At 48.5% G+C, this 23,466-nt stretch overlaps 1 protein-coding gene across 5 annotated transcripts in view; it reads right to left on the reverse strand.

Moving 5' to 3' along the window:
* Window positions 1-23,466, reverse strand: part of BABAM1 (BRISC and BRCA1 A complex member 1) — a 117,259-nt gene that overhangs the window by 38,284 nt on the left and 55,509 nt on the right. For all 5 annotated transcript variants that reach the window (XM_063914396.1, XM_063914393.1, XM_063914395.1 and 2 more), the window contains one exon: window positions 9,728-9,752. In XM_063914396.1, the coding sequence (XP_063770466.1) occupies window positions 9,728-9,752 (25 nt within the window). The remainder of the gene's footprint in view (window positions 1-9,727; window positions 9,753-23,466) is intronic.

Genomic DNA, 23,466 nt, shown 5'->3' on the forward strand with positions numbered 1-23,466 from the left:
ATACTGGACGGTGATGGATTGACCATATGAACACATTAGGATTTAACAACTCGGCTGTAACTCGCCTTAAGGACAACAAGATGAATTGGAGTCAGTGCTGCTATGTGAAACCAGTATGTACTATATGTGTAAACCGGAGACTGGAAGTGACGTGTCGACACCCTAGAACCAACTGTGTTGGCGGTTCCTGGTTCTCATGGTTTCCCTGGGACACTGTTACACAGAATACAGGAATTCCGGAGCGCACCGGAAGATCATGGGATTAATAGTAATTATGTGTACAGGATCCAGCTGCGCTCTGGTAATTTGGATTGGACATTGCAGGTTTAAACACCAAACCAAATCAGGGACAGGAATCACGACATTCACCTTGAAAAAGTCCCCAGGAGCGGAGGACACGCGTTGGTGTGACAAAGACAGGATCCACTGGACGATCATAGGACTAAACCCGGAAGTGATGCAATCTTTAGAGATTGGCTGGAGTGTCCAGGATTCCATCTACTCTATGCTCGTTTGAACTGTATGTAAACAGTTCCAACATATCTGGTAATTGTCCTTAACTGACCGCTTTATGTGGATACCTGGACTTTTATATGATTCTTGGATATTTTAAGCAAAAAAAAAAAAAAAAGAATTTACTTACCGATAATTCTATTTCTCGTAGTCCGTAGTGGATGCTGGGGACTCCGTAAGGACCATGGGGAATAGCGGCTCCGCAGGAGACTGGGCACAAAAGTAAAAGCTTTAGGACTACCTGGTGTGCACTGGCTCCTCCCCCTATGACCCTCCTCCAAGCCTCAGTTAGGATACTGTGCCCGGACGAGCGTACACAATAAGGAAGGATTTTGAATCCCGGGTAAGACTCATACCAGCCACACCAATCACACCATATAACTTGTGATCTAAACCCAGTTAACAGCATGATAACAGAGGAGCCTCTAGAAAAGATGTCTCACTACAGCAATAACCCGATTTTTTTTGGTAACAATAACTATGTACCAGTATTGCAGACAATCCGCACTTGGGATGGGCGCCCAGCATCCACTACGGACTACGAGAAATAGAATTATCGGTAAGTAAATTCTTATTTTCTCTGACGTCCTAGTGGATGCTGGGGACTCCGTAAGGACCATGGGGATTATACCAAAGCTCCCAAACGGGCGGGAGAGTGCGGATGACTCTGCAGCACCAATTGAGAGAACTCCAGGTCCTCCTCAGCCAGGGTATCAAATTTGTAGAATTTTACAAACGTATTTGCTCCTGACCAAGTAGCTGCTCGGCAAAGTTGTAAAGCCGAGACCCCTCGGGCAGCCGCCCAAGATGAGCCCACCTTCCTTGTGGAATGGGCTTTTACAGATTTTGGCTGTGGCAGGCCTGCCACAGAATGTGCAAGCTGAATTGTACTACAAATCCAACGAGCAATAGTCTGCTTAGAAGCAGGAGCACCCAGCTTGTTGGGTGCATACAGAATAAACAACGAGTCAGATTTTCTGACTCCAGCCGTCCTGGAAACCTATATTTCCAGGGCCCTGACAACGTCTAGCAACTTGGAGTCCTCCAAGTCCCTAGTAGCCGCAGGCACCACAATAGGTTGATTCAGGTGAAACGCTGAAAACCACCTTAGGGAGAAACTGAGGACAAGTCCTCAATTTCGCCCTGTCTGAATGGAAAATCAGATGAGGGCTTTTACAGGATAAAGCCGCCAATTCTGACACGCACCTGGCCCAGGCCAGGGCCAACAGCATGACCACTTTCCATGTGAGATATTTTAACTCCACATATTTAAGTGGTTCAAACCAATGTGACTTTTGGAACCCAAAAACTACATTTAGATCCCAAGGTGCCACTGGAGGCACAAAAGGAGGCTGTATATACATTACCCCTTTCACAAACGTCTGAACTTCAGGAACTGAAGCTAGTTCTTTTGGAAGAAAATTGACAGGGCCGAAATTTGAACCTTAATGGACCCCCATTTCAGGCCCATAGACACTCCTGCTTGCAGGAAATGTAGGAATCGACCTAGTTGAAAATTCCTCCGTCGGGGCCTTACTGGCCTCGCACCACGCAACATATTTTCGCCAAATGCGGTGATAATGTTTTGCGGTTATATCTTTCCTGGCTTTGATCAGGATAGGAATGACTTCATCCGGAATGCCTTTCTCCTTCAGGATCCGGCGTTCAACCGCCATGCCGTCAAACGCAGCCGCGGTAAGTCTTGGAACAGACAGGGTCCTTGCTGGAGCAGGTCCCTTCTTAGAGGTAGAGGCCACGGATCCTCCGTGAGCATCTCTTGAAGTTCCGGTTACCAAGTCCTTCTTGGCCAATCCGGAGCCACGAATATAGTGCTTACTCCTCTCCATCTTATAATTCTCAGTACCTTGGGTATGAGAGGCAGAGGAGAGAACACATACACTGACTGGTACACCCACTGTGTTACCAGAGCGTCTACAGCTATTGCCTGAGGGTCCCTTGACCTGGCGCAATACTTGTCGAGTTTTATAAACATGTGGAAGACTTCTGGGTGAAGTCCCCACTCTCCCGGGTGGGGGTCGTGTCTGCTGAGGAAGTCTGCTTCCCAGTTGTCCACTCCCGGAATGAATACTGCTGACAGTGCTATCCCATGATTTTCCGCCCAGCGAAGAATCCTTGCAGCTTACTGCCTTGCCCTCCTGCTTCTTGTGTCACCCTGTCTGTTTACGTGGGTGACTGCCGTGATGTTGTCCGAATGGATCAACTCCGGGTGACCTTGAAGCAGAGGTCTTGCTGAGCTTAGAGCATTGTAAATGGCCCTTAGCTTCAGGATATTTATGTGAAGTGATGTCTCCAGGCTTGACCATAAGCTCTGGAAATTCCTTCCCTGTGTGACTGCTCCCCAGCCTCGCAGGCTGGCATCCGTGGTCACCAGGACCCAGTCCTGAATGTCGAATCTGCGGCCCTCTAGAAGATGAGCACTCTGCAACCACCACAGGAGAGACACCCTTGTGCTTGGTGACAGGGTTATCCGCTGATGCATCTGAAGATGCGACACGGACCATTTGTCCAGCAGGTCCCACTGGAAAGTTCTTGCGTGGAATCTGCCGAATGGAATTGCTTCGTAGGAAGCCACCATTTTTCCCAGAACCCTTTCATTGATGTACTGAGACTTGGCTCGGTTATAGGAGGTTCCCGACTAGCTCGGATAACTCCCTGGCTTTCTCCTCCGGGAGAAACACCTTTTTCTGGACTGTGTCCAGGATCATCCCTAGGAACAGAAGACGAGTCGTCGGAATCAGCTGCGATTTTGGAATATTGAGAATCCAATCGTGCTGCCGCAACACTACCTGAGATAGTGCTACACCGACCTCCAACTGTTCCCTGGATCTTACCCTTATCAGGGAATCGTCCAAGTAAGGGATAACTAAAATTCCCTTCCTTCGAAGGAATATCATCATTTCGGCCATTACCTTGGTAAAGACCCGGGGTGCCGTGGACCATCCATACGGCAGCGTCTGAAACGGATAGTGACAGTTCTGTACCACAAACCTGAGGTACCCTTGGTGAGAAGGGTAAATTGGGACATGAAGGTAAGCATCCTTGATGTCCCGAGACATCATGTAGTCCCGTTCTTCCAGGTTCGCAATCACTGCTCTGAGTGACTCAATCTTGAATTTGAACCTCCGTATGTAAGTGTTCAAGATTTTAGATTTAGAATCGGTCTCACCGAGCCGTCCGGCTTCGGTACCACAACAGTGTGGAATAATACCCCGTTCCCTGTTGCAGGAGGGGTACCTTGATTATCACCTGCTGGGAATACAGCTTGTGAATGGCTTCCAAAACTGCCTCCCTGTCAGAGGGAGACCTCGGTAAAGCCGACTTTAGGAAACGGCGAGGGGGAGACGTCTCGAATTCCAATTTGTACCCCTGAGATATCACCTGAAGGATCCACGGGTCTAATTGCGAGTGAGCCCACTGCGCGCTGAAATTCATTGAGACGGGCCCCCACCGTGCCTGATTCTGCTTGTAAAGCCCCAGCGTCATACTGAGGGCTTGGCAGAGGCGGGAGAGGGCTTCTGTTCCTGGGAACTGGCTGATTTCTGCAGCCTTTTTCCTCTCCCTCTGTCATGGGGCAGAAATGAGGAACCTTTTGCCCGCTTGCCCACGAAAGGACTGCGCCTGATAATACGGCGTCTTCTTATGTTGAGAGGCGACCTGGGGTACAAACGTGGATTTCCCAGCTGTTGCCGTGGCCACCAGGTCTGAAAGACCGACCCCAAATAACTCCTCCCCTTAATAAGGCAATACTTCCAAATGCCGTTTGGAATCCGCATCACCTGACCACTGTCGTGTCCATAACCCTCTACTGGCAGAAATGGACAACGCACTTAGACTTGATGCCAGTCGGCAAATATTCCGCTGTGCATCACGCATATATAGAAATGCATCTTTTAAATGCTCTATAGTCAATAATATACTGTCCCTATTTAGGGTATCAATATTTTCAGTCAGGGAATCCGACCACGCCAACCCAGCACTGCACATCCAGGCTGAGGCGATTGCTGGTCGCAGTATAACACCAGTATGTGTGTAAATACATTTTAGGATACCCTCCTGCTTTCTATCAGCAGGATCCTTAAGGGCGGCCATCTCAGGAGAGGGTAGAGCCCTTGTTCTTACAAGCGTGTGAGCGCTTTATCCACCCTAGGGGGTGTTTCCCAACGCACCCTAACCTCTGGCGGGAAAGGATATAATGCCAATAACGTTTTAGAAATTATCAGTTGTTATCGGGGGAAACCCACGCATCATCACACACCTCATTTAATTTCTCAGATTCAGGAAAACTACAGGTAGTTTTTCCTCACCGAACATAATACCCCTTTTTGGTGGTACTCGTATTATCAGAAATGTGTAAAACATTTTTCGTTGCCTCAATCATGTAACGTGTGGCCCTACTGGAAGTCACATTTGTCTTTTCACCGTCGACACTGGAGTCAGTATCCGTGTCGGCGTCTATATCTGCCATCTGAGGTAACGGGCGCTTTAGAGCCCCTGACGGCCTATGAGACGTCTGGACAGGCACAAGCTGAGTAGCCGGCTGTCTCATGTCAACCACTGTCTTTTATACAGAGCTGACACTGTCACATAATTCCTTCCAACAGTTCATCCACTCAGGTGTCGACCCCCTAGGGGGTGACATCACTATTACAGGCAATCTGCTCCGTCTCCACATCATTTTTCTCCTCATACATGTCGACACAAACGTACCGACACACAGCACACACACAGGGAATGCTCTGATAGAGGACAGGACCCCACTAGCCCTTTGGGGAGACAGAGGGAGAGTTTGCCAGCACACACCAGAGCGCTATATATATACAGGGATAACCTTATATAAGTGTTTTTCCCCTTATAGCTGCTGTATTGTTTATACTGCGCCTAATTAGTGCCCCCCTCTCTTTTTTAACCCTTTCTGTAGTGTAGTGACTGCAGGGGAGAGCCAGGGAGCTTCCCTCCAACGGAGCTGTGAGGGAAAATGGCGCCAGTGTGCTGAGGAGATAGGCTCCGCCCCCTTCTCGGCGGCCTTATCTCCCGTTTTTCTGTGTATTCTGGCAGGGGTTAAATGCATCCATATAGCCCAGGAGCTATATGTGATGTATTTTTCGCCATCTAAGGTGTTTTTATTGCGTCTCAGGGCGCCCCCCCCCAGCGCCCTGCACCCTCAGTGACCGTAGTGTGAAGTGTGCTGAGAGCAATGGCGCACAGCTGCGGTGCTGTGCGCTACCTTATTGAAGACAGGACGTCTTCTGCCGCCGATTTCCCGGACCTCTTCTGTCTTCTGGCTCTGTAAGGGGGCCGGCGGCGCGGCTCTGGGACCCATCCATGGCTGGGCCTGTGATCGTCCCTCTGGAGCTAATGTCCAGTAGCCTAAGAAGCCCAATCCACTCTGCACGCAGGTGAGTTCGCTTCTTCTCCCCTTAGTCCCTCAGTGCAGTGAACCTGTTGCCAGCAGGACTCACTGAAAATAAAAAACCTATACTTAAACTTTTTCACTAAGCAGCTCAGGAGAGCCACCTAGTGTGCACCCTTCTCGTTCGGGCACAAAAATCTAACTGAGGCTTGGAGGAGGGTCATAGGGGGAGGAGCCAGTGCACACCAGGTAGTCCTAAAGCTTTTACTGTTGTGCCCAGTCTCCTGCGGAGCCGCTATTCCCCATGGTCCTTACGGAGTCCCCAGCATCCACTAGGACGTCAGAGAAAAGCTTTTAACCATTCTTTTGTACATAATTTTTTTGGGGTGTATTTTGTGTGTATATTAAAAATTGTACTTCACTATGCACCTTTATTTTTTCCATTTTCATGCTCACTGCTAAATGACTGGAGAAACATGCCTATACTGAAGCGTACATGGGATTGAAGGAGGTCCTTTGCAAGCGCCGGTTAAGTTTACTTTTGCCTGATTTTTGTGTGTGTAGTATTCAGGTGAGAGGTAAAGGAGACCTCTTTTTTGGGTAAATTTAACAGACAGGCTGCTTTTGCGCACCTTCTCAATTCACTATCCTTTACTCTATAACCCCATTACATGGACCTAGGTAACATAGTAACAGTTTCTGAGGTTGAAAAAAAGACAATTTGTCCATCAAGTTCAACCTATTTGTGGTCTCCTATGTTGTATTATTTTCAGGACTAATTTTGTCTGTTGCTAATGTCGGCCGTTGTGTTTATTCCTCTTTTCTTTTTATGACTATAGTGCGTGACTACGCTCCATAACCCTGTGTATCCTTATCCAGTAGGAATTTATCTAGCCCATTCTTTAAAGTGTTGACTGAGTACGCCATTACTCCTCTCTCAGGCAGGGAATTCCAAACACGTATTGTCCTTACTCTGAAAAAACCTTTTCGCCTCTGTGTGCAAAATCTCCTCTCCTCTAACCTAAGTGGGTGTCCACGTATCCTCTATGTTGATCTTAACAAACAAATCCCCCGCAAGCTCTGTGTATTGTCCCCTTTTATATTTGTAAATGTTGATCACATCCCCTCTTAGTCTCCTCTTTTCCAGTGTAAACATGCCTAGCCTTGCAAGCCTTTCCTCGTATTCCAGCTTCTCCATCCCCTTAATTAGTTTGGTTGCCCGCCTCTGAACCTTTTCTAATTCCAAAGTATCTTTTTTGTAGTATGGTGCCCAAAATTGTGCACAGTATTTAAGATGTGGCCTCACTAGTGATTTATATTAATGGGAGTATAACACTTTCATCCCTTGCATCAATTCCCCGCTTTATGCATGCTAATACCTTGTAGCCTTCTTTGCTGCAATCCTACTTTGGGTACTGCTGCTTAGTTTGTTATCTATGTGAACACCTAAGTCTTTTTCCAGTACAGAATCCCCTAATTTTACCCCATTTAGTATGTAGGTATTTTTGTTCTTGCTACCAAAGTGCATTACCTTACACTTGTCTGTATTGAAGCGCATTCTCCATTTTGCTGCCCATGCTTCCAGTTTCACTAAGTCGCTCTGAAAAGACCTAGCATTCCCCTCCGTATTTATAACCTTACACAAGTTGGTATCGTCGGCAAAAATTGACACCATGCTCTCTAGATCTACTGCTAGATCGTTAATGAAAACGTATAACAATAGTGGTCCAAGTACAGACCCTTGTGGCACACCACTTAGTACTTCAGTCCAATTTGAAAAGTTAAATTTACCACAACGCGCTGCTCCCTATTATCTAACCAATTTCTGACCCAAGTGCATATTGTGCTCCCTAGCCCCAGTTCTTGTAGCTTATAGATAAGTGTAATGTGCCGCACTCTGTTGAAAGCTTTAGCAAAGTCTAAAAAGATTATATCCACCTCCTTACCCTGATCAAGGTTCGCACTAACTGTTTCATAAAAGCCAAGTAAGTTTGTTTGACATGATCTCCCTTCACAAACCTATGTTGGTTACTATTTATAACCTTATTGGCTTCAAGGAAATTCTGTATACTATCCATTAGAATACCTTCCAGTACTTTCCCCACTATAGATGTAAGACTAACTGGTCTATAATGCTATGCCACATGATTATATATAAATCCCAAAATATTTAAATTACACACACATACACTGCTCAAAAAAATAAAGGGAACACTTAAACAACACAATGTAACTCCAAGTCAATCACACTTCTGTGAAATCAAACTGTCCACTTAGAAAGCAACACTGATTGACAATCAATTTCACATGCTGTTGTGCAAATGGAAAAGACAACAGGTGGAAATTATAGGCAATTAGCAAGACACCCCCAATAAAGGAGTTGTTCTGCAGGTGGTGACCACAGACCACTTCTCAGCTCCTATGCTTTCTGGCTGATGTTTTGGTCACTTTTGAAAGCTGGCGGTGCTTTCACTCTAGTGGTAGCATGAGACGGAGTCTACAACCCACACAAGTGGCTCAGGTAGTACAGCTCATCCAGGATGGCACATCAATGCGAGCTGTGGCAAGAAGGTTTGCTGTGTCTGTCAGCGTAGTGTCCAGAGCATGGAGGCGCTACCAGGAGACAGGTCAGTACATCAGGAGATGTGGAGGAGGCCGTAGGAGGACAACAACCCAGCAGCAGGACCGCTACCTCCACCTTTGTGCAAGGAGGAACAGGAGGTGCACTGCCAGAGCCCTGCAAAATGACCTCCAGCAAGCCACAAATGTGCATGTGCCTACTCAAACGATCAGAAACAGACTCCATGAGGGTGGTATGAGGGCCCGACGTCCACAGGTGGGGGTTGTGCTTACAGCCCAACACCGTGCAGAATGTTTGGCATTTGCCAGAGAACACCAAGATTGGCAAATTCGCCACTGGCGCCCTGTGCTCTTCACAGATGAAAGCAGGTTCTCACTGAGCACATGTGACAGACGTGACAGAGTCTGGAGATGCCAAGGAGAACGTTCTGCTGCCTGCAACATCCTCCAACATGACCGGTTTGGCAGTGGGTCAGTAATGGTGTGGGGTGGCATTTCTTTGGGGGGGCCGCACAGCCCTCCATGTGCTCCCCAGAGGTAGTCTGACTGCCATTAGGTACTGAGATGAGATCCTCAGACCCCTTGTGGGACCATATGCTGGTGCCCTGGGTTCCTCCTAATGCAAGACAATGCTAGACCTCATATGGCTGGAGTGTGTCAGCAGTTCCTGCAAGACGAAGGCATTGATGCTATGGACTGGCCCGCCCGTTCCCCAGACCTGAATCCAATTGAGCACATCTGGGACATCATGTCTCGCTCCATCCACCAACGCTACGTTGCACCACAGACTGTCCAGGAGTTGGCGGATGCTTTAGTCCAGGTCTGGGAGGAGATCCCTCAGGAGACCATCCGCCACCTCATCAGGAGCATGCCCAGGCGTTGTAGTGAGGTCATACAGGCACGTGGAGGCCACACACACTACTGAGCCTCATTTTGACTTGTTTTAAGGACATTACATCAAAGTTGGATCAGCCTGTAGTGTGTTTTTCCACTTTAATTCTGAGTGTGACTCCAAATCCAGACCTCCATGGGTTAATAAATTTGATTTTCATTGATAATTTATGTGTGACTTTGTTGTCAGCACATTCAACTATGTAAAGAACAAAGTATTTAATAAGAATATTTCATTCATTCAGATCTAGGATGTGTTATTTTAGTGTTCCCTTTATTTTTTTGAGCAGTGTATGTATATATATATTTATTTTATTTTTTTACACATCTAATAATAGGAATCAATTTCACATCATTATTTTGCTGACTTACATTAGGTTAAAGAGGCCTTCAAGATCTGAAGAACTAGGTTAAGGAGAGAAAAACTTTAGTTATACAGCAGGGGCAGGTAGTTTAGCAATACTCAGTACGTGAGTTCACGGGATGTAGCTAATATACCGGCGGTTGGGATCCCGGCGGTCAGAATACAGATGCCAAGATACAGACCACCAAGAATGCAGACAGCTGCGCCATGGCTATTCATACGACATCCACAGAGCGGGAATAGAACCTGTGGCGAGCGAGGGGACTCGTAGTGCTCACCCGGCTGCCGGCATTCTGACAGCTGGAATCCTGGTGTCGGTACACTGAGTACACAACAGCAACTTGTAACTCGCGTTAAAAACGATGTCATTGCTAGCACGGGGGGGAAGAGGATGGGTTTATGGTGCAAACAGTTATCCATGGGGTCGATTCAATTCGGCCCGTTCTCGCCGACTAAACAGGTTGAATTGTCGGGAGAACGGGCATTCTCCGACTTAACTCCCCGGCGCGAGGCTGATTCCCGACAGAATCAGCCTGGCGCCGGCCGCGAGGCAGCACTTTTGTCGGGTTTCTTCTCTCATCCCCCGGGGATGAGAGAAGAATTCCCGACAATTGCGGGTAACTAGCAGCTGAATTGAATAGCGTCGGGAGCTAATTCCCGGCACTATTCATAAGTTGCCGAATTGAATCGACCCCCATATGACATATCTATGAGATTTTTAAACAGATTTTAAAACCTATTTTCAATAAAACAAAAATGCATACATTTTTACATATTTGGTTACCATACTCAAAACTATAGTTGCTTCTGTCCCAGTATGAAAACCTTGATGTAACCTGACCTTCAAACAGACCTGTCACTTATTCCGAAATATTTGCTACAGTACCTCTAGTCAGCCTGAGAAGCTGGCAGCACATAACACTAATCTTAGCTTACCCATCATTTTATCTTGGCTGCCAACAAGCAGCTGACTGGAAGACTCAAACCTCCCCTTCTTTCTCTGCAGTTATCCAAAGAATATGGTACATCTACCAAAATCTTGGAATATATCAGCACAATCGTTAACAATTCTGCAAAACAGTTTTCCAAAACCGGGAGCCTTTAGGCTTCATAAGCAGACACTACCAGCAAGTAAACAAGACTCAGGCTATGTTGTGTCAGATAACATGGAACAGTGGTGAGCTACAGCTGTACATATAACCTATGGTTATTCTGGTTAAGTAAACAGAATCACATCTTCATCTGGAAATCTTAGGCTGTTACAGATCCGGATTAAGAACTCATGGAGCCCTGTGCAGATACTGGTTTGGGGGCCTCATATTAATGCACAGATCTCTCCCTTCATACAGCTCATCATACATTGTGAAGAGAGGAGCGGGGCACTATGGAGAGGTAAAACAGACAGCAGACACTGGGGATATTGGGGAGACTTAGTATGATGGGGTGTAGATGGGGTCCAAAGGAGTCGGTGCACTTTAAATTTCTTCACTGGGTGTGCTGGCTCCTCCCCTCTATGCACCCTCCCACATGCACTTATACGTAAAACAGTGCCGAAGGAGAAAGGACATACTTGATCGAAGGAACATTACAATAAGTGGTGAGATTTACACACCAGCACACCACGAACATAAAACAACCAGCAACGGCTGGAAACAACAAACAGCAACAGCTGAACAGGTAACCATACAAGAGAACCTGCAGAAAAGTCAACACACTGAAGTGAGTGCCCAATATCCCTTATGGACTATGAGAAAAGGATTTACCAGTAGGTAATTAAAATCTTATTTTCTCTAGCATCCATAAGGGATATTGGGGAGACTTAGTACGACGGGGACGTCCCAAAGCTTCCAGAACGGGCAGGAATGTGCGGAGACTGCTGCAGCACCACCTGCCCAAACTGGGTATCCTCTTTGGCCAGGGTATCAAACTAGTAGAATTTTACAAAAGTGTTCTTCCCTGACCAGGTAGCAGCTCGACATAGTTGCAAGGCCGAGACTCCACGGGCAGCCGCCCAGGAAGAGCCCATCGATCTTGTAGAGTGGGCCTTCAGTGACTTAGGAACAGGTAAGGCTGTCGACACATAGACCTGTTGGACAGTAAGTCTAAGCCAACGAGCAATGGACTGCTTAGAAGCAGGACAACCATTTTTCTGCGCATCATAGAGCACGAACAAGGAATCCGTCTTTCTGATCCGAGCCGTTCGCTTGACATAGACCTTCAAGGCTTGTACAGCATCCAATGCCTCCGGAGGAGCAGAAGTGCCAGAACTTGATGGAACCACAATAGGTTGATTCAAGTGGAACACAGAGACAACTTTCAACAGGAACTGCTGCCTAGTTCTGAGTTCCGCTCTGTCCTCGTAAAAGACCAAGTATGGACGATAAGGCCCCCAATTCTTTGACAAGTCTAGCAGAATCCAGGGACAGTAACATCACCGTCTTCCACGTGAGGTACTTGTCTTCTACAGTCATCAGAGATTCAGACCAGGATGACTGTAGAAATTCCAACACTACATTCAAATCCCAGGGTGCCGTGGGCGGCACAAAAGGAGGTTGAATGTGAAGTACTCCTTGCAAAAAGGTCTTCACTTCTGGCAATACTGCCCATTTCTTCTGGAAGAAAATTGAGAGGGCCTGAAATCTGGACCTTAAAGGAACCCAAGTGTAAGCCCTTATTCACACCAGCTTGGAGGAAGCGTCCCAAGTGGAACTCCGCAGGCGGATATGAGCGTTTCTCGTACCAAGAGACATATCTCCTCCAGATATGATGATAGCGTTTTGACGTCACAGGTTTCCTGGCCTGAACAGCAAAGACTGTTTTGGAAAGGCCCTTGTGAGCTAGGATGTTCCGTTCAACCTCCATGCCGTCAAATGAAGTCACCGTAAGTCCGGGTAGATGAACGGTCCTTGTTGAAGATCTCTTCTTAGTGGTAGAGGCCAAGGGTCTTCGATGGACCTATCCAGAAGATCCGCGTACCACGCCCTCCGAGGCCAGTCTGGGGCAATCAGAATTGCCTGGACTCCTTGATTTCGGATTCGCTTGAGCACCCTTGGGAGCAACGGAATCAGAGGAAACAGGTAGACCAGCCGGTAAGGCCAAGGCGACGTCAGTGCATCCAATGTCCTCGCCTGAGGGTCCCTGGTTCGTGAGCAATACCAGTGAAGCTTCTTGTTGAGTCGAGAAGCCATCATGTCTATTTGTGGGCAGCCCCACCGGTCGATGATCTGCTGAAACAGCTGATGGTGGCGCCCCCACTCGCCTGGGTGGAGATCATGGCGACTCAGGAAGTCCGCTACCCAGTTGTCAACTCCTGGAATGAAGATTGCCGACATTGCTCTTGCATTTCTTTCCACCCAGAGGAGTATCTTTGACACCTCTCGCATGCAGGCCCTGCTTCTGTCCCTCCATGCCGATTGATGTACGCCACTGCTGTGGCGTTGTCAGATTGTACTTGGACCGCGTGATCCTTGAGTAGAGTAGAGGCCTGAAGCAGAGCATTGTAGATTGCCCGAAGTTCCAGAATGTTGATCGGAAGGAGGGCTTCGTGGGCTGACCACCTGCCCTGGAACCGAGCCCCTTGGGTGACAGCTCCCCATCCTCTCAGCTCTCATCCATCGTAAGGAGGATCCAATCCTGAATCCCGAAACTCCAGCCATCCAGGATATTGGAGGACTGCAGCCACCACAGGAGGGAAATCCTAGCCTGAGGCGACAGCCATATCATCCGGTGCATCTGTAGATGTGATCCGGACCACTTGCTCAGGAGATCCAATTGAAATGTTCTGGCATGGAACCTCCCATATTGGATCACCTTGTATAAGGCAACCATCTTCCCCAACAACCTTATGCAAAGATGGATAGATACTCGAGCAGGTCGGAGTACCATGCGGACCATCTCCTGAAGTGTTCTTGCCTTGTCCTCCATGAGGAACACCTTCTGGGCCACAGTATCCAGTAACATCCCCAGGAACAGGAGCCGCTGAGTTGGCTCCAGGTGGGACTTCTGTAAATTGAGAATCCACCCATGGTGTGACAGAAGTTGGATAGTGCGGTCGATATGGAGCAATAAAAGCTCCAGGGATCTTGCTTTTAACAGGAGATCGTCCAGGTAAGGAACATTGACCCTCTGGACCCGGAGCTGGAACATCATCTCTGCCATTACCTTTGTGAATACCCTCGGAGCTGTGGAGTGATCGTCCAGTAGGGCAAACCTCAGATAAGCCTGATGAAGTGGCCAAATTGGAATATGAAGGTAGGCGTCCTTGATATCCAGGAAACCATGAATTCCTGTTCTTCCAGGCCCGCAATCACTGCTCTTAAGGATTCCATCTTGAACTTGAAAACGCAGAGATAAGGGTTCAAGGACTTTAGATACAAAATGGGCCTTACCGAACCGTCCGGTTTCGGTACCACAAACAGATTGCAGTAATAACCCTTTCCCCGTTGTTGTATTGGTACTGGAACAATGACGTGGGACTGGACCAACTTTTGGATGGCCTGTTGCAACGTAACTTGCGTATCCTACAAAGCTGGCAAGCTTGATTTTAAAAAGTTTCTGGGGAAGAGCACAGTCGAACTCCAGCTTGTAGCCCTGAGAAATGAGGTTCCTTACTCAGGTATCCTGGCAGGAGCTTTCCCAGATTCAGCTGAAGTGACGCAGTCGAGCTCCCACCTCGAGATCCCCTCGGGGTGGGTGGGGACCGTCATGCTGAGGACTTAGTGGAAGCAGAACTGGTGCTCGGTTCCTGAGAAACGGTGTTCGCAGGTCTTCTTGTCTTACCTCTGGTGCCTTTAGCCGCATTGGAGGCACTTCTGGCCTTAGATCGAAATCTGTTAGACCGAAAGGACTGAACAAACGGCCCCGGGTAGGAATGCCTAGCCGGCAGGACCCCAGAGGGAAGAAACGTGGATTTCCCCGCAGTAACTTTAGAAATCCATGTATCCAACTCAATCCCAAAGAGCCATTCCCCAGAAAAGGGGAGAGATTCCACACTGCGCTTGGACTCTGTGCCCGCTACCCATAGACGCAACCACAAGGCCCTGCGCGCTGACACTGCCATGGCAGAGGTCCTAGCATTAATATTGCCCATCTCTTTGAGCGAGTCACACAGGACGCGTGCATTGTCCTGAATGTGCTTCAGGAGAGTCACTATAGTGACCAGAGGCATATCCCTGGAGAGGCCCTCCTGAATTTGAGAAGCCCACGTGTGAATGGCATGGGTTATCCAGCAACCCGCTATGACCGGCCTTTGCGATACACCAGCTGCTGTGTAGATAGACTTTAGTGTAGTCTCTATTTTTCTGTCCCCAGGGTCCTTCATGGTAAAGCATGCAAAAATCTTTTTGACACTTGATATTTTTTGTCTGGATTTTTCCAGGCTAACTTAAACAGGTCATCTAACTCTGCAGAATCAGGGAAAGTGACATTAGGCTTGTTCTGTGTAAAGAAAAATGACTGCTGTGACGCAGCATCCTCTAGAGGGCGTTTTAACATGCCCCGTATAGCTACAATGAGGGGTTCAATACCCTGAGCAGAATTGGAATCCCCACTAATGGGATCCAAGTCCTCCTGTACATCTTCACCTGAATCAGATTAGAGCAGGTAAACCACGCTTTTGTGGTCCTGAGCTAAAGAGGGGGGGGGCTGTGTAACATCTGCCCTGGCAGCTAAATCTGCAACAGCCTGTTGTAGTAGCTGAGTTTTTTTTTAACATTAGCAGTGAGTTGTGACGACATATCAGACATCATATTTTTAAGGGCCCCTAGCCAGGAAGGCTCTTGACCTTCTCCCTGGCTGCATTGTTCACATGAAACAGAATCAGTAGATAAGGGAGAGAATCTGGTGTGGCATACACTGCATAGTTTGTGTTTACCCATGTTCACAGTAAAGCACGATCACATACACAGACAAGTAATAACTTACAAGCCTTCCCCTTACAGTATGTGAGAGGGAGATAGAGAGAGGGGACCAGCACACCCCAGCTACACAGCCCTAGTGAGGCTGTAAGCTGTTATATCACAGTGAAACACCTATGATTACTGTCCTTTATAGGACACAGATTGTGTACAATAGCGGCTCTCCCCCTTTGCTACACCCTGTACCAGTGTTCCAGTGTTTTCTGAGTGTCAGGAGGAGCTGTGTGTGCCTGCTGCAGAGTGAGGCGCCAAAAATAAGATTTTACTTACCGGTAAATCTATTTCTCGTAGTCCATAGAGGATGCTGGGACTCCGTAAGGACCATAGGGAATAGACGGGCTCCGCAGGAGATAGGGCACTTTAAGAAAGCTTTGGACTCTGGGTGTGCACTGGCTCCTCCCTCTATGCCCCTCCTCCAGACCTCAGTTAGGGAAACTGTGCCCAGAGGAGATGGACCAGTACGAGGAAGGATTTTTGTAAATCTAAGGGCAAGATTCATACCAGCCACACCAATCACACCGTATAACTTGTGATAAACTACCCAGTTAACAGTATGAACAACAAAATAGCCACGGTTCAACCGATAAACTATAACATAACCCTTATGTAAGCAATAACTATATACAAGTCTTGCAGAAGAAGTCCGCACTTGGGACGGGCGCCCAGCATCCTCTACGGACTACGAGAAATAGATTTACCGGTAAGTAAAATCTTATTTTCTCTAACGTCCTTGAGGATGCTGGGACTCCGTAAGGACCATGGGGATTATACCAAAGCTCCCAAACGGGCGGGAGAGTGCGGATGACTCTGCAGCACCGATTGAGCAAACAGGAGGTCCTCCTCAGCCAGGGTATCAAACTTATAGAACTTTGCAAAGGTGTTAGACCCCGACCAAGTAGCTGCTCGGCACAACTGTAATGCCGAGACCCCTCGGGCAGCCGCCCAAGAAGAGCCCACTTTCCTAGTGGAATGGGCCTTAACCGATTTCGGTAACGGCAATCCTGCCGTAGAATGTGCCTGCTGAATCGTGTTACAGATCCAGCGAGCAATAGTCTGCTTTGAAGCAGGAGCGCCAACCTTGTTGGCCGCATACAGAACAAACAGAGCTTCAGTCTTCCTGATTCTAGCTGTTCTGGTCACATAAATCTTCAAAGCCCTGACCACATCCAGGGACTCGGAATCCTCCAAGTCCTGTGTAGCCACAGGCACGACAATAGGTTGGTTCATATGAAAAGAGAAGACCACCTTTGGCAGAAATTGAGGACGAGTCCTCAACTCTGCCCTATCCACGTGAAAAACCAAGTATGGGCTTTTATGTGATAAAGCCGCCAATTCTGAAACACGTCTAGCCGAAGCTAATGCCAACAACATGACCACTTTCCACGTGAGGTATTTCAACTCCACAGTTTTGAGTGGTTCAAACCAAGGTGACTTGAGGAAACGTAACACCACGTTAAGATCCCAAGGCGCCACCGGAGGCACAAAGGGAGGCTGAATATGCAGCACCCCCTTCACAAAAGTCTGTACTTCAGGAAGAGAGGCTAATTCTCTTTGAAAGAAAATAGATAAGGCCGAAATTTGGACCTTTATGGACCCTAATTTTAGGCCCAAAGTCACTCCTGTTTGAAGGAAGTGAAGCAGACGGCCCAAATGGAACTCCTCCGTAGGAGCAGCTCTGGCCTCACACCAAGAAACATATTTCCACCATATACGGTGATAATGTTTTAACGTCACGTCTTTCCTAGCCTTGATCAGGGTAGGAATGACTTCCTCCGGAATTCCTTTTTCCGCTAGGATCCGGCGTTCAACCGCCATGCCGTCAAACGCAGCCGCGGTAAGTCTTGGAACAGACAGGGCCCCTGCCGCAGCAGGTCCTGCCTTAGAGGAAGAGGCCACGGATCTTCTGTGAGCAACTCTTGCAGCTCCGGATACCAAGTCTTCCGTGGCCAATCTGGAACAATGAGGATTGTTCTGACCCTGCTCATTCTTATTATTCTCAACACTTTGGGTATGAGAGGAAGAGGAGGAAACACATAGACCGATCTGAACACCCAAGGTGTCACCAGAGCGTCTACCGCTACCGCCTGAGGGTCCCTTGACCTGGCGCAATACCGCTTTAGCTTTTTGTTGAGACGGGATGCCATCATGTCGATTTGAGGCAGTCCCCATCGATCCGTGATCTGTGCAAAGACTTCTTGATGAAGTCCCCACTCTACCGGATGCAGGTCGTGCCTGCTGAGGAAGTCCGCCTCCCAGTTGTCCACCCCCGGGATGAACACTGCTGATAGTGCGCTTACATGGCCTTCCGCCCAGCGTAGAATCCTGGTCGCTTCTGCCATGGCCACTCTGCTCCTTGTTCCGCCTTGCCGGTTTATATGAGCCACTGCCGTGACGTTGTCCGACTGAATCAGAACCGGTTTTCTCCGAAGCAATTCCTCCGCTTGACACAGGGCGTTGTATATGGCCCTCAACTCCAGGTTGTTGATGTGGAGACAAGTCTCTAGGTTTGACCAGAGACCTTGGAAATATCTTCCCAGTGTTACTGCTCCCCAGCCTCGGAGGCTTGCGTCCGTGGTCACCAGGACCCAGTCCTGAATGCCGAACCTGCGACCCTCTAGCAGGTGAGCACTGTTCAGCCACCACAGGAGAGATACCCTGGTCCTGGGAGACAGGGTGATCCTTTGATGCATTCGTAAATGGGACCCGGACCACTTGTCCAAGAGGTCCCATTGAAAGGTCCTCGCATGGAACCTGCCGAAAGGGATGGCCTCGTATGAAGCCACCATCTTCCCCAGGACCCGCGTGCAATGATGCACTGAAACCTTTTTTGGTTTTAAGAGGTTCCTGACCATGGCTATGAGATCCTGAACCCTTTCGATCGGAAGAAAAACCTTTTTCTGGTCTGTGTCTAGAATCAGGCCCAAAAAGGTCAGACGCGTTGTAGGGACTAGCTGGGACTTCGGTATATTGAGAATCCAGACGTGTATCTGCAACGTCTTCATGGACAGAGACACACTGTCCAGCAACTTCTCCCGAGATCTCGCCTTTATGAGGAGATCGTCCAAGTATGGGATAATTGTGACCCCCTGCCTGCGCAGGAGCACCATAATTTCCGCCATTATCTTGGTGAAAATCCACGGGGCCGTGGAAAGCCCAAACGGCAACGTCTGAAATTGGTAGTGACAGTCCTGCACTGTAAATCTCAGGAACGCCTGATGAGGGGGGAATATCGGAACATGAAGGTATGCATCCTTTATGTCCAGGGACACCATCCAATCCCCCCCCTCCAGGCTGGCGATGACCGCCCTGACTGATTCCATCTTGAACTTGAACCTCTTCAAGTACAGGTTCAGAGATTTTAGGTTTAAAATGGGCCTGACCGAACCGTCCGGTTTCGGAACCACAAACAGGGTCGAGTAATATCCCTCTCCTTGCTGGAGATGAGGAACTGTGACAATCACCTGTTGAATATACAATTTTTGGATTGCCGCCAACACTAGCTCCCTCTCTGACGGGGAAGCTGGCAGAGCCGATTTGAAAAACCGGCGAGGAGGCAAGTCTTCGAATTCCAGCCTGTATTCCTGAGAAACAATCTCTAATGCCCAGGGATCCACCTGCGAGTGAACCCAGACGTGGCTGAAAAACCGAAGACGAGCCCCTACTAGATCTGCCTCCCCGCGGGAAGCCTCAGCGTCATGTCCATATGCCGCTTTGAATCGGCATCTCCCGTCCACTGTCGGGTCCACAAGAGCCGCCTAGCAGAAATAGACATGGCATTTATTCTGGAGCTTAATAAACAAATGTCTCTCTGAGCATCTCTCATATACAAGGCAGCATCTCTGATATGCTCTATGGTCATTTGAATAGCATCCCTATCTAAGGTGTCAATCTCCGTAGATAAGGAATCTGCCCATGCCACAACCGCACTACAAACCCAGGCCGACGCCATAGCCGGTCTAGCAATAGTACCTGAATGAGTGTAAATGTGCTTCAAGGTAATTTCCTGCCTGCCGTCAGCAGGTTCCTTGAGGGAAGCCGTATCCTGAGAAGGCAGTGCCACCTTTTTGGACAAACGTGTCAGCGCCTTGTCTACTTTAGGCGAAGATTCCCATCGTATCCTATCCGTTTGTGGAAAAGGATACGCCATAAGAATCCTTTTGGGAACTTGTGGTCTCCTATCCGGAGATTCCCAAGCCTTTTCGCACAATTCACTCAGTTCAAATGAAGACGGAAAGGTGACTTCAGGCTTTTTCCCTTTATACATGTGTACCCTCGTGTCAGGGAGTTCTTTAGTAATATGCAAAACCTCTTTAATGGCAATAATCATGTACCGAATACCTTTTGACACCTTCGGCTGTAATTTTGCATCTTCATAGTCGACACTAGAGTCAGTATCTGTGTCATCGATCTGGGATATGGTGCGCTTCTGAGACCCCGCAGGGCCTGGCGCCACAGGGACAGGCATGGACTGGCTACCTGACTGATCCCTAGCTTCAGCCTTGTCTAACCTTTAATGCAATAGATTAACATTTGCATTCAAGACATTCAGCATATCCACCCATTCCGGTGTCGGCGTTGCCGACGGCGACATGACATTCAAGCACTCCCCCTCCACATTAAGCGAGCCTTCCTCGTCAAACATGTCGACACACGCGTACCGACACACCACACACACAGAGAACCCCTTTCCTGAAGACAGTATCCCTGTCAAGGCCCTTTGGAGAGACAGAGAGAAAGTATGCCAGCACACACCCCAGCGCAATGATCCTGGAGACCAACACAAAATGTTTTCCCCCAGCAGCGCTGTATAATATGTTATCCGCCAATTATGTGCCCCCCCCCCCCTCTCTTTTAAACACCCCTTCACCGAGTGTAAGCAGGGGAGAGTCCGGGGAGCTTCATCTCAGCGGTGCTGTGGAGAGAAAAATAAGATTTTACTCACCGGTAAATCTATTTCTCGTAGTCCGTAGTGGATGCTGGGAACTCCGAAAGGACCATGGGGAATAGCGGCTCCGCAGGAGACTGGGCACAACTAAAGAAAGCTTTTAGGTCACCTGGTGTGCACTGGCTCCTCCCACTATGACCCTCCTCCAAGCCTCAGTTAGGACACTGTGCCCGGACGAGCTGACATGATAAGGAAGGATTTTGAATCCCGGGTAAGACTCTTACCAGCCACACCGTATAACTCGTGATACTATACCCAGTTTAACAGTATGAAAACAACTGAGCCAGGGCTAGAAGCATGGTCACTTTCCATGTGAGATATTTCAAATCCACCTTTTTTAGTGGTTCAAACCAATGAGATTTTAGGAAGTCCAAAACCACATTGAGATCCCACGGTGCCACTGGAGGCACCACAGGAGGCTGTATATGCAGCACTCCCTTAACAAAGGTCTGGACTTCAGGGACTGAAGCCAATTCTTTTTGAAAGAAAATCGACAGGGCCGAAATTTGAACCTTAATAGATCCCAATTTGAGACCCATTGACAATCCTGATTGCAGGAAATGTAGGAATCGACCCAGTTGAAATTCCTCCGTCGGAGCACTCCGATCTTCGCACCACGCAACATATTTTCGCCAAATTCGGTGATAATGTTGCACGGTTACTTCCTTCCTTGCTTTAATCAAAGTAGGAATGACTTCTTCCGGCATGCCTTTTTCCTTTAGGATCCGGCGTTCAACCGCCATGCCGTCAAACGCAGCCGCGGTAAGTCTTGAAACAGACAGGGACCCTGCTGAAGCAAGTCCCTCCTTAGAGGTAGAGGCCACGGATCTTCCGTGATCATCTCTTGAAGTTCCGGGTACCAAGTCCTCCTTGGCCAATCCGGAACCACTAGTATCGTTCTTACGCCTCTTTGCCGTATAATTCTCAATACTTTTGGTATGAGAGGCAGAGGAGGAAACACATACACCGACTGGTACACCCAAGGCGTTACCAGCGCGTCCACAGCTATTGCCTGCGGATCTCTTGACCTGGCGCAATACCTGTCCAGTTTTTTGTTGAGGCGAGACGCCATCATGTCCACCATTGGTCTTTCCCAACGGGTTACCAGCATGTGGAAGACTTCTGGATGAAGTCCCCACTCTCCCGGGTGAAGATCGTGTCTGCTGAGGAAGTCTGCTTCCCAGTTGTCCACTCCCGGGATGAACACTGCTGACAGTGCTATCACATGATTCTCTGCCCAGCGAAGAATCCTTGCAGCTTCTGCCATTGCACTCCTGCTTCTTGTGCCGCCCTGTCTGTTCACATGGGCGACTGCCGTGATGTTGTCCGACTGGATCAACACCGGTTTTCCCTGAAGCAGAGGTTCTGCCTGGCTTAGAGCATTGTATATTGCTCTTAGCTCCAGAATGTTTATGTGAAGAGACGTTTCCAGGCTCGTCCATACTCCCTGGAAGTTTCTTCCTTGTGTGACTGCTCCCCAGCCTCTCAGGCTGGCGTCCGTGGTCACCAGGATCCAATCCTGTATGCCGAATCTGCGGCCCTCCAATAGATGAGCACTCTGCAACCACCACAGAAGAGACACCCTTGTCCTTGGAGACAGGGTTATCCGCAGGTGCATCTGAAGATGCGACCCTGACCATTTGTCCAACAGATCCCTTTGGAAAATTCTTGCGTGGAATCTGCCGAATGGAATCGCTTCGTAAGAAGCCACCATTTTTCCCAGGACTCTTGTGCATTGATGTACAGACACCTTTCCTGGTTTTAGGAGGTTCCTGACAAGCTCGGATAACTCCTTGGCTTTTTCCTCCGGGAGAAAAACCTTTTTCTGAACCGTGTCCAGAATCATCCCTAGGAACAGCAGACGAGTTGTCGGCATTAACTGGGACTTTGGAATATTCAGAATCCACCCGTGCTGTTTTAGCACTTCTTGAGACAGTGCTAATCCCATCTCTAGCTGTTCTCTGGACCTCGCCCTTATTAGGAGATCGTCCAAGTATGGGATAATTAATACGCCTTTTCTTCGAAGAAGAATCATCATCTCGGCCATTACCTTTGTAAAGATCCGAGGTGCCGTGGACAATCCGAACGGCAGCGTCTGAAACTGATAGTGACAGTTTTGTACAACGAACCTGAGGTACCCCTGGTGTGAGGGGTAAATTGGAACGTGGAGATACGCATCCTTGATGTCCAAGGATACCATAAAGTCCCCCTCTTCCAGGTTCGCTATCACTGCTCTGAGTGACTCCATTTTGAACTTGAACTTCTTTATGTACAGGTTCAAGGACTTCAGATTTAGAATAGGCCTTACCGAGCCATCCGGCTTCGGTACCACAAAAAGAGTGGAATAATACCCCTTCCCTTGTTGCAGAAGAGGTACCTTGACTATCACCTGCTGAGAGTACAGCTTGTGAATGGCTTCCAACACCGTCTCCCTTTCGGAGGGGGACGTTGGTAAAGCAGACTTCAGGAAACGGCGAGGTGGATCTGTCTCTAATTCCAACCTGTATCCCTGAGATATTATCTGCAGGATCCAGGGATCTACTTGCGAGTGAGCCCACTGCGCGCTGTAATTTTTGAGACGACCCCCCACCGTCCCCGAGTCCGCTAGAGAAGCCCCAGCGTCATGCTGAGGCTTTTGTAGAAGCCGGGGAGGGCTTCTGATCCTGGGAAGGAGCTGCGTGTTGCTGTCTCTTCCCTCGACCTTTGCCTCGTGGCAGATATGAATAGCCCTTTGCTCTCTTATTTTTAAAGGAACGAAAGGGCTGCGGTTGAAAAGTCGGTGCCTTTTTCTGTTGGGGAGTGACTTGAGGTAGAAAGGTGGATTTCCCGGCTGTAGCCGTGGCCACCAAATCTGATAGACCGACTCCAAATAACTCCTCCCCCTTAT

Source organism: Pseudophryne corroboree, chromosome 1 (genome assembly GCF_028390025.1).
Source record: "Pseudophryne corroboree isolate aPseCor3 chromosome 1, aPseCor3.hap2, whole genome shotgun sequence".
NCBI classification, from domain to species: Eukaryota; Metazoa; Chordata; class Amphibia; order Anura; family Myobatrachidae; genus Pseudophryne; species Pseudophryne corroboree.